Source organism: Lynx canadensis, chromosome C2, assembly GCF_007474595.2.
Source record: "Lynx canadensis isolate LIC74 chromosome C2, mLynCan4.pri.v2, whole genome shotgun sequence".
Classification (NCBI taxonomy): domain Eukaryota; kingdom Metazoa; phylum Chordata; class Mammalia; order Carnivora; family Felidae; genus Lynx; species Lynx canadensis.
In genome coordinates this window covers 103,022,751-103,035,203 of record NC_044311.2, presented here as the reverse complement: position 1 = coordinate 103,035,203, position 12,453 = coordinate 103,022,751, and the positions used below count along the sequence as shown (strand labels likewise).

General features: G+C 38.7%; 1 protein-coding gene across 1 annotated transcript; it reads left to right on the top strand.

Moving 5' to 3' along the window:
* On the top strand, positions 1–11,769 carry CC2H3orf85 (chromosome C2 C3orf85 homolog). The gene is made up of 4 exons (XM_032594588.1): positions 1–120; positions 8,350–8,450; positions 9,973–10,108; positions 11,520–11,769. Exons 1-4 carry the CDS (start codon positions 1–3, stop codon positions 11,607–11,609), a joined length of 447 nt encoding a protein of 148 aa, XP_032450479.1. The 3' UTR covers positions 11,610–11,769.
* The last annotated feature ends 684 nt before the right edge of the window (positions 11,770–12,453 follow it).

The following is a 12,453-nucleotide window of genomic DNA, read 5'->3' as shown; positions in this document are numbered from 1 at the left end:
ATGTGGAAAGTGTTTCACAGAGTAAATAAGCCAGTCCTTGAGGTTGACCCGTATGTGAAACAAGCTGGAGGTTCTTGCTGCCCGTATTGTCAACCTGTGATAAGCTCACATGAAGTGCAAGTATGTCTTCTGGTTTTAGACAGTAGAAGCAAACTGCCTTTAGCCTGTTTCTCTAGCAGACATCCAGGTCCTATTTTTACTCCATGGCTAGCAACCAACAGCAGTTTGTCTTGAAGGTTTTTGTTTGTTTGTTTGGTTGGTTGGGTTGGGTTGGGTTTTTCTGATAAGAGCTTTTAAGCTCACATTCTTCCCTTTGACCCAGTCAGCCCTGCCCCCCCCACCCCCCCACCCCCCCACTCCAGTGGCTCCGTTTTTTGCCTTCCTTTGTGCCATCGTAGAAGCAACGAGGAACGGCCCTTCTCAGTCATCCAGCTGCCCTCCCTACCCTCCCATTCCTTGGGAGTCTATTTTCTGTACATAGTTTTAGTTTGTTTTATAAGAACTTGCTCTTAATTTTATCTACTCACTTTGGCTTAAGGTTGATCAATGCTCTCAAGAAAGTGAGTAGTGAGAATAAACTGGGAAATAACTCAGTTAGAGAAAAATATCATTGCCTGTTACTGGATTCTTTGAGCACTCTGGTTGTTCCAGAAAAACCATCTATTTTCCTGTCCATGTGGCACCATTTGTCAGGGCCCTAGAGTTGGAAATCCCATCAATTCACACAGGCAATGACCCACAAGGGTTACTATTGAATCATATTAAATGCTGCCTTTTGTGCGTTACAAATTTCTCTGTCCACAAAATTAAAAGCAAATAAAAGATCTGCCAGGTCCAAAACATGAGTCCAGGAATTACATGGCCATGCATGTGAGCATGTATGTTTGTGTATGTTAATGTGTTCAGAGCAGGTTAGAACAGACTGAGCTTAAACTCAAGTAATACTAGTTTCTATTTACTTTGCAACAAAGTCAACACACTAGCAATTGTAACATCAGTAAAGCCGAAGCTCCCAAGTTAAAAGTTCATTTATGAAAGCATTTCCTTAACAGGTTTGTAAAATGATGGAATTTAAGAGCTAGTCCTGAAGTTCAGTGTCTTTTTTTTTTTTTTCCTAACTAATTTCCATTGACTCTTTTGCCCTCTGTCTTTTTACTTCCCTTTTTGTCCTGTTCTTTTTTTCTATGACTTTTCACCTCTTGAACCTTTCATTTTTATAACCTCCCTTCTTTTGTTTCTATTTCCTTTCATTTCTTTTCTTGATTTCTCCCTTCTCCTTCTTTTTCTTCTTCATATTTTTCCTCTAAAACCCAAAATTTTTTCTCTCTCATTCTCTCTCTCATTAACTTTTATCTGAATTGTAGCAAAGTGACAGTCTATTACATGAAATACAACTCTTCTCTTTTCCACCATAAATTTTTGGGTCAGTGATCAAAATTTAGAGTGGGAATCAAAAAATAACTATTTCATAATTTCTAACAAAAATTATTAACACAGAGAATAAAATATTCAACTTTATTTATTTTTTTTTTTTTAATTTTTTTTTTCAACGTTTATTTATTTTTGGGACAGAGAGAGACAGAGCATGAACGGGGGAGGGGCAGAGAGAGAGGGAGACACAGAATCGGAAACAGGCTCCAGGCTCCGAGCCATCAGCCCAGAGCCTGACGCGGGGCTCGAACTCACGGACCGCGAGATCGTGACCTGGCTGAAGTCGGACGCTTAACCGACTGCGCCACCCAGGCGCCCCTCAACTTTATTTTTTAAATATTCAATTTTTTTAATATTCAACTTTAAATATATGAACCTAAACATGAGTATTTAGAAAATTAGAAAATTAGAAAATTTCTCCTACGCTTAGATCTTTGAAAATTTTACCATATGGCCAAGATGTCTGTATATCCTTTTCTCCTGAGCCTCTTTTGTACTTAATTCCAAGTGACTATTTATACTTTATTTTAATACTTAATTTATGTGCCTGGGCATTTCTTTCTTTTTTTTTTTTTAAGACAAACATTTTAAGGGATGAGACTAGGACTCAATCCAATAAAAAATAGTAAATAATAAATGTAATTCTTTAATTGCTTATACTGAATGCTAAGTGCTTTGCTTTCAGCATCCGGTACCTGAGCATTTTTGAACTTGTGCCAGGACTGTAGTGCTTATTCTCCATCTCCAGCACCAGGCATCATGTAACACTTCAAATAGCAGTATCACCCAGCCCTTAAGGGAAATAGCTAGCTGTGGCCCATCCTGTGGATTGGTCAGACATTGTTGTGTCTTCTGCCCCCACTAAATTCCACCATGTTTATTCACAAAGAATTCCTTCCCTCATTGTAACTGTTTATGAATATTCACAGAATTCACAGCCCTGGCTTTCCAGGGATGATAAGTTCCTGCTGGTTGGAGGGCCCTGGTCTATTCTGTTTTTGTTTTTGGTGGGGTTTTTTTATTTGTTTGCTTGTTTGTTTCTTTTCTTTTTAATGTTTATTTATTTTTGAGAAAGAGAGACACAGAGTGTGAGCAGGGGAGGGGCAGAGAGAGAGGGAGACACAGAATCTGAAACGGTCTCCAGGCTCTGAGCTGTCAGCACAGACAGAGCCTGACTCGGGGCTCAAACTCACAAACCATGAGATCACGACCTGAGCGGAAGTCAGACGCTCAACCGACTGAGCCACCCAGGTGCCCCTGTTTGTTTCTTTTTTTCTCTGTTTCTTAGTGAGGCTTAGAGACAACAGACATGTTGGGTTCTCTGTACCACCTTCTGACACATAGAACTCCCCACTTCCCTTCTTTGCCTGCTTATTTGGTCAAGAGGAGAAATAAACCAAAGATGATCATGGAAGGCAATCAATTCCCTTTAATCCTGAGAGTGGCTAATTTGGAAGACATAACATAGTATAAGATGTAAAGGAACTGATGACTGGACCCCAGAATTTGGTAAATTTCATATCTAGTTGCAGGTTGCAGAACCAGAAGAGAAAGTATGATCTCTGAGGGCAGCTAACTCTCAAGAGAAAGAAGCAAGAGCTAGCTGAACATGCCAAGTTATGCCTTTTGGACAGTTAAATGGGGCACCACCCCTTCCGAGGGGCAGAGTCTATCTACAAGGGGGGGAGAAGGGTGAGCTGAGGTTACTCTAAATGAGTTTCTTCTACAGGAAAGAAAATAGGACTCTGCCATCAGACTCTGTTCTTTGATTCTATAGCTTATATTTCACATCAGGCTTTCTGGTCTTTTTTCGTGTATAGGTTCCTCTTCTTGCGTAGGTACAAGGAATCATCTTCACAGTCAGGTGCACAGTATAAAGACTATTCAGTTATTTCTCCAATATCAAATTTAAAGACTCTTTTTCAACCTTCCCTGGGTGATAACAAAATAGGGAATCATTCCATTTCCAATTGTACAGTTTTCATTACCAACATACTGCTCCACAGCCCATGATGGGCACTCTTCTCTGTGCATAATGTGAATACATTTTTATTTGTATTCTTTTAATTATTGGCTAGGACTATTTTGACTTCTCCTTCACTTATTTCTATCTATCTCAGTGCTGAATTTCTCAACAGGTGAACTCCTTGATGGTAGTAGGAGCGGTACCCATTTAGTATATTCTATATGTTTTTGATGCCCTAACACCATGCAGAGAAAGTAATTTTCAGTTAATGACCTATTTGTTATGAATATATGCCAATTAAAAATACTAGAGCTAGAAGAGACCTTAGTTAGCTTCATATGATCTAGCTTCATTATACTTTTTTTTTAATTTTTATTTATTTATTTTTGAGAGAGAGAAAGTGAGAGTGCAAGTGTGCACACATACGAGCAGGGGAGGGGCAAAGAGAGAGACAGACAGAATCCTAAGCAGTCTCCACGCTGTCAGCGCAGAGCCCCACATGGGCTTCTAAAGCACAAACCATGAGATCGTGACCTGAGCCGAAATCGAGAGCTGGACGGATGCCTAACCAACTGAATCAAGGATCAGGTGCCCTTGATCCAGCCTCCTTTTATTTTTTTTTTTTATTTTTTTTTTCTTATACATCTTTTTTTTTATATATATATATGAAATTTATTGACAAATTGGTTTCCATACAACACCCAGTGCTCATCCCAAAAGGTGCCCTCCTCAATACCCATCACCCACCCTCCCCTCCCTCCCACCCCCCATCAACCCTCAGTTTGTTCTCAGTTTTTAACAGTCTCTTATGCTTTGGCTCTCTCCCACTCTAACCTCTTTTTTTTTTTTTTCCTTCCCCTCCCCCATGGGTTCCTGTTAAGCTTCTCAGGATCCACATAAGAGTGAAACCATATGGTATCTGTCTTTCTCTGTATGGCTTATTTCACTTAGCATCACACTCTCCAGTTCCATCCACGTTGCTACAAAAGGCCATATTTCATTTTTTCTCATTGCCACGTAGTATTCCATTGTGTATATAAACCACAATTTATTTATCCATTCATCAGTTGATGGACATTTAGGCTCTTTCCATAATTTGGCTATTGTTGAGAGTGCTGCTATGAACATTGGGGTACAAGTGCCCCTCTGCATCAGTACTCCTGTATCCCTTGGATAAATTCCTAGCAGTGCTATTGCTGGGTCATAGGGTAGGTCTATTTTTAATTTTCTGAGGAACCTCCACACTGCTTTCCAGAGCGTCCAGCCTCCTTTTAAAGAACAGGAAATGGAAAGGCAGGAGCAACCAGCTAATGACCCAACAAATCACTGGCAGGGCCAGGATAAGACTCTCAATCTCTGATCCTTCTTGGCTTGTGTGGCAGGAGCTGTGATCTCGAATATCTCCATACTCTGAAGTGGCTGCCTTACTTGAACTGTACAGAATTTTCTGCAGACTATATTCAAGATATGTTTAGAGAGCAGAACTAAGCTTGACAGATCCTATTAAAACTACTATGATACAGGATGAAAGGAAGGAGGGTATGTAGGGAGTTGGGAAGAAAAAAAAGGAAGATTTTTTTTATAGCTTATGATTTTAAAGTTTAAAAAAGGCATTAACCTGGCTGATACTGCCTACATTAAAAAAAAATTAAAAACCAACAAAGTAATAAAACTCAGGGTTCAGTTTTCAAACCCCAGCAGTATTATATAGGCTTACAAACACAAACTCTGATCTTGCTCTCACTAACTTTCAAGGTTGATCAGGCAGAATGAAAAAGGGAGGAGAAATTTCTCAAGCAGAGAGGATAATAGCATGCCCTTCTGTATAACTTGCATTTTATTTCCAGCCCTGCCAATGACTTACTATGTGACCTTGAGTGAGTCATTTCATCTCCGTGTGTCAATTTTCTCATTTGTAAAGTAGGATAATAAATACTACTTTCTGTCTCTCTCCTGGGTGATGTTATTATCACTGCCAATTAATATTTATTGGATGCCTGTTGGGCACATAATGCTGAAATAGGTGCTTTGAATGTTCAGAGGCGAGGGTGGGGGTTGAGGGGGAGATTGCATCAGTGAAATATTTTCCATGAGCAAAAAGATAGAAGATTTTCAAAAGACAGAATTATTAGAGCTTAAAATAGCTATGGTTTATATTTTAAACCATGCTTCTCTGCTAAGATTTATGTAATACATTTTTTTTCCCTTAGCAATTGTACAATACACCATGACAATTATAGTGCAGATATTGGTTTTACTTTTGGATGATTCCAAGTAACACTATCTTAAGTGGTTACTGTATTTTCTTTATCTAGCTGTAAATTATATCCTGAGCCTAATGTATGTACAAACATTTATTAGATATTGATATTGAATCTTCTTTGCCTAGATACTCTATTTTGAAAACCTCCCCCTCTCATTTTTTTTAACAGAATAACACATTAAATGTCTAATACTGTAACACCTTTTCTTCAAAGAGAATGAAGAGAAATCTGAGAAGTGGTCTATGAACACATCTCAGTTAAAACTAGAACTTCAATGCTGGGCAGTCCTCACTAGTGAGGCCAAATGAATGAGTTCCCTGCTCTGTTCCAGTCAGTTCTGTCTTCCCATCCATGGTGTCAGTCACCTGATTCAGGTCCCACTTATCTCTCCTCTGGGCCATTAGAAGAGGCCCCAACCTGTTCCTCTCACTCTCTCTTCCTTTTACCATCTGCCTTTCACACTGACAAAGGAGTTTCCAAAAGTATCTGTGAATGGATAAGCAAAATGTTGGCATATACATACAAAATATTATTCAGTCTTAAAAAGGAATGAGTAACTGGGGCACCTGGGTGACTCAGTCAGTTAAGTATCTGGCTCTCGATTTCGGCTCAGGTCATGATCTCGCAGTTCATGAATTTGAGCCCCACATTGGGCTCTGTGCTGACAGTGCAGAGCCTGCTTGGGATTCTTTGTCTCTCCCTCTCTCTCTGTCCCTCACCCACTCGTGCTCAGCCACGCTCTCTCGCTCTCTCTCAAAATAAATAAAACTTAAAATAAATAAAATAAAATAAAAAGGAATGAAATGCTGATCTATGTTACAACATGTAAACCTTGAAGATACTCAACTGAGATAAATCAGACACAGAGGGACAAATAGTGCATGATTCCTCTTACAATGAGGTACCTACAATTAGCAAATGCATAGAGACAGAAAGCTGATGATGGTTGTCAGGGGCTGGAGGAGAGAGTGATGAGAATTGTTAAAGGATACTGAGTTTCTATTTGAGGGGATAAAAAAGTTCTTGAGATAGTGGTGATGGTTTTAGAACATTGTGAATGTGGTTGATGCCACTGAATTGTACAAATAAAAATGGTTAAAATGGTAATTTTTCTGTTAGCATATTTTATCACAATCAAACAAAAATTTTTTAAGCAAACGTGGTCCTATCATTTTCTTGTTCAGAAATAATAATTAATTGTTTGAAGAATAAAGTCCAAACTCCTTGGTATGAGAGTAATTATCCCTCAGAATCAGGCCCCGGCTTATCTTTCCAATGTTCATTTTGACCACATCTACACCTCAACCCTACCCTGCAGTCACATTGGCAAAGTGATGGTCACCGAACCTGAGCCTTCTTTGTTCCTCTGTTCCTTGGCTCTCGAATCTTCTTCAGCCTGGAATACATGTGCTTTGTTTCCACTCCCTTCTTCCTAACTGTGGAAACATTCCATAACCTTTGAAGCCCAACTCAAAACCGATTTCTCTGTGATGCCTCCATGCCAATATCAGAATTAATCATTCCCCCTTCAATTGGTCTGGCCACAATATGTTTCCTTATAATTATTTATGAGCTCTGAATATAATGTGAATTCCTTAGGGGCAGAGTTATTCTTTGTTTATCTTTCTCTGCAATGATGATCAGAGCAGAGACTAGGATGAGGCAAGTGGAGATCTCATGGCACAAAATCTGTAAGCTTGAGGGCAAGTTTCTTCTTCTGTTTTATGCCCTAGTGGCCTCACTTGTTTCATCTGGGTCTCAGCTCCGGTGATTAGCAGTTTATCTTGACATCAGTAGGCACTTATAAAACACCGTATTAGTTATCTACTATGACATAACTATTTCCCCCAAACTATAGCAGCTTAAAACAATAAACATTTATTATTGTACACTTTCTGAAGGTCAGGAATTTGGGAATGGATTAAGTCAGTGATTCTGACTCAGGATCTCTCATGAGGGTACAGTAAAGATGTCAGTGAGGGCTACTGTGATCTGAGGACTGTTGTGATCTGAAGGCTTGACTGGAGCAAAAATATCAGGTTCCCAGGTGCTCCGTTTGTATGGCTGTTGGTGGGAGGCTTCAATTCCTTGACACATGGGTCTCTCTTCAGGGCTGTTTGAGTGTCCTCACAACATGGCAGCTGTCTTCCATTAGAGCAAGTGATTCAAGAATGGGACAGGCAGAAACTATAACATCTTTTATGTGCTAGCCATAGAAGTCACACACAGTCACTTCTGCACTACCCTGTGGTTACACAGGGCCACTCTACTAAATGAAAGAAGACCACAGAGGATATGAGTACCAAGGAGGCAGTGATCTTTGGGGGACATTTTGGAGGATGGCTTCCACAGGCATGCTGGTTTGATTGTATTGAATTTGATTACCTACCAGCAGGCTAGTATTACTTCTATCGTCTGTTGCTAATATCTTCTAAAAATTTGACTTTTATCTTTTCTTTTTAAATTACTGAATAACATAAATTGCTAACTTTCTATTAATAAAGAATGTGTCTGAGTCATTTTTCTATTTTCCATCACTAGTAGTGTTTTGCACCCACAGACAGCCTGATCTATGCATAATATCCACATCATTTTCAATAGGTAGGCATTTAGAACGAGAGCTTAGTGGGTTAACAAATTAATCTAGAGGTAATAGAACTAATAACTAGAACCCTGCTTAGTGCTCAGGTCAAGCTTGGAAAAGCAGATCATACAGAATGTTTAAGTAATGATTGGTTCCTTTTTTTCTATAAATGCATAAGACTATTATTATTATTATCATTATTATTATTATTACTTTCCTTTGGCCCCAAGAATTCCTGTTTCTTAGTCATAATATTGTACAGTGGCTTTAAAGGGAGAATTCCATCTCCCCTTCCTACTAGCCATGAATATATTATTTAAGTTTTCTGTGATGTAGTTTCCTTGTCCGCAAGAAGAAATGATTGATAGTGCTGCTTCTTAGGTTTGTTGTATTAAATAAGGTAATTCAGGTAAAGTACTTAGCACAATGCTTAATAAATGTCAACTATCATTATTTGTGTGTGTGTATATATAAATGACATTGATACATACACACACATTCACGCACAAATAACCTAGCCACCTCTAACCATTGTCTTCAGACATCCATTTTACAGATTCCCAGTGCCACACATTTTTGCTCACATCATTCCTCTAGCTTAAAACTTAAAGTCTTGCTCCTTCTCCCATCCTGCTAAATTTAATCTTTTCTTCAAGGAAGAGTTTCAGCAATTTCCCTGATCATGAAAATGTCTGCTTGTGCCCCAGAGCCCCAAAGCTTAATAACACCACCTTCTCCTAAACTCCCTTAGTGCAATCAAATCCTATGTTTCCTTGTTTTATTTTGAATCTTGGACCCTTCCTTCCCCTCCCTTACAGAGGGGAGGTTTTGTATCTTACAGTCCACTGTAATCCTGGTCGGTAGAATCCTGTTAATGATGAAGCTATAGAGTACCTAATGTAACATTTGTAATAAATGACTCTATCACAAGCAATGAACAGATTGTATTGTTACCACAAATAGGCGGGCAGTGTGCTCTTCCTTTATACGGATTCAAATTAGAACTCTGAACACAATTGTGTTTTATTTGGGAATAAAAACACAATATAGAGTGTTAAAATTTCAAGACATAAAAGAGTCTGGATTTTAAAAACAGTCATCTTTTTTTTTTTTTTCTCTTAATCCTGGAGTGGAAAGGAATCTAAAATACAAACCTCTTCAATTCAGTGATAGATCAATACTAACAATTGAAACCACAGTGCCAGATTTGGAAGCAGTCTACTTCAAACTGAAAGAAAAGGCTTGGAAGGGAAGAATAAAAGACTGTTGACCGCCTGGCTTGAGCCAGGTGGTTTACAGTCATGAGTATATCCAATCCTTACGGCAATCCTATATTATTGTGTTACTGTGTTATTATTCTATGTCTTTACATACAAGAAAACTACAGCTTAGAGGAATAAAGAAACTTGTCTAAAAAAGTGATAGAGCTGGAATTTGAATTCAGATCTGTGGGCTCCCATGCATGTAAAGAAGGTTCTAAAAGTCTTTTCCGTTCATCACATGGCACTGGCTTTCATGCTGTACTATATTCAGGACACAGGGTGATGATAGTGCAGTCATGGCAAAAGGCTGAGGAGCAGTCATCTCCCACGAAGCATAGCTTTTTCGGGATCTCCTTGTCAGGCACCCAGACTCCCAAAGGCCACAGCTATGTCTCTTTAAGAGGATAAACAGTGAGATGTAAACTATTGCCCTAAAAGATGCTGTGCTCTTGGACTCTAAATTACAGGAGCGTTGGGAGCACCATTTTTGTTGGAGGACCCCGCAAACCAGTTCCTACATCTCAAAAGACACATATATTTGCAGGATTACTGGGACCCAGATGGCAATCCAAATATGTGGGGAAACATGCTGGCTGATAAGGTATTTGTATTAGAAACAAATGGCTTCCCACCATCTATCTTGTTAAATAGGCATTGCATCAGCAGGCGTTAACACACCATCAGCCCTGATTTTTTCTATCTGCCCTGCGCTGTAACTGCTCCTTCCTTCCCATAAAATGGCTTTTGTCTAGTAAACTTCACCTCTTCCTTCAAGACTAAAATCAAATGTCCCCTTCTTTCTGAAGACTTTCCCTTCTTTCCTGGGTAACATTCTTTCTTTTCTCACCATTGCATGCCGTTCACATGTGAATGGCACACTGGAATTGTTTCTTTGTGCACCCAACCTCCCTTACCTAGGCTACAGAGGTGAGGTGCATGTCATGTCTTATCCATCAAGGTCATTTTTCTCAGAACCTTTCAAAATGATTGTTACTCAGTCAAATCTCAGTAGATTATTGCATATTTGAGTAGGTGGATAAATGGACCGCAGTCACATTTAGTTCCCTTTTAGTTGTTCAGCAGCTTATTTTCCAAACCTTTAATAATCATCCAAGCATTTAATGTCATTCCTTCATTTGCTTGCCTTCCATACACTTTTTACTCATTTGGAAGTCTCACTCCAAGAGAAATAAAGAAGAAACGTGCTTTAGCCTGTTTTATTCCATGTTTACTCTTTTGATGGAAAAAAAAAAACATTGAAACTCCAGGCCAAATGAAATTGTTGAATTGTCTGAGGATTTCAATTATTCATGATTTCTCTCTTAAAATTTAGCAATTTAGCAAACAAAAATGTATAACAAATTAATTAATCCCTTCATTTGTTTGTTCTTTTTCTCTTTACATGTGTATCAAGCTCTATTACCAGGCTAAAGGGTTGTATAAAGTCATAAAAAATTTGAATGTCCTTGTTTTTCTGGGGGCTTGGTCCTATCCTTACTCTGCACAGTTGAGTTTTAACTGGTCTACCAGGAATGGCTCATTTCTGGTTAGCATTTGCTGATGAAAACCACCGGCTTGAATAATGCATCTAGTTTTGTGCCTGTTTTTCTCCAACAGGCATCACTTAGAGGTATTAAAGCCAGACATTTGTTTATTTGGCAAATTAAATATTACATAAGCGAGTAGACTGTGTCTTCTTTATGGAATACTGAAATTTTCAAGTACACTCCTGCCTATAATTGTAGACTAGCACTGTGATCAACTGACAGATACTATAATGTAACAAGACTCTGCCACACTGGTTCATGCGGTAGCCCCAGAAATACTGTAAAACATTTAAGCATTGAAGAATATAGGTCACTAAAAGTATGTTCACCAAACCTTTTTTTGTATTATTCTTCCACTCTATTTCTCTCAATCTTTTAGGATTATCTGTATGATTATCTGAATAATTGATGTAACATGTGTTCTCCATACTCAGAGATCATGACTTAAAGTTTCTTTTGTTACAGGCTCATGAAACATGGACTGCTTTGAAAACAATAGCACAATATTATCTGAATGTGAATACCTTCACTTTTGACATGTCCACTTCCCAGTAAATGTGCTTTGATGGTTAAACCAGGAGAGAAAAAAACGATGGGAGTCAACATGGCAATGCAACCAAACTGTGGGCTTTGGAGACATGGAGGCAAATCTCTGCCACTTACAAGATTACTTAATATGTCTGTCTCATGGAACTGTTGAAAGGAGTAAATATAAAAATCCATCTAGAGACCTAGAATTAGAAGTTCTCAGTAAATTCTAGATCTTAAGATGAGAACTAAAATAAAGACAATAGTACTAACATTGATTAAAAAAGGGCTCTTCTGGAAAAGGAAACCAAAAGCAAAAAAGTAGTGCCATTAAAACTCACTGTTGATAGCTTACTTTCTTTTGTTTCCTTTTTGAGAGAGTTAATTCGCTTTTTAATTAAAGGAAGAGGAGGGGTGCCTGGGTGGCTCAGTTGGTTGAGCATCCAACTCTTGATTTTGGCTCAGGTCATGATCCCACGGTTTGTGTTGGGCTCTGCACTGAGAGCACAGAGCCTGCTTGGGATTCTCTCTGCCCACCTCCTGCTCCTGTGTATGTGCATGTGCTCTCTCTCTCTAAATAAATAAATAAATCAGCTTTATAAAAAAAAAAAAAGGAATAGGGAGTTGGTCCTATCTTTTCAGTACTTTTACTTTTCACTTTCTAAAGCCAGTCTATTTTAAGATCGTGCTTTTGAAACTTTTTCCATCAAAGGTGTGCTGCTGAGGGCAGTAGAGAATACAATCTTAACTCTTATCTGGGGGCAGATGAACCCACTGGAAATGTTCACCTGTAAGTGCAAACCTCCTCAGGAATTTTGCAAAATTTGTGCAAGCTTTGCATTTAAGTCCATAATATGTTGATATTTATTTC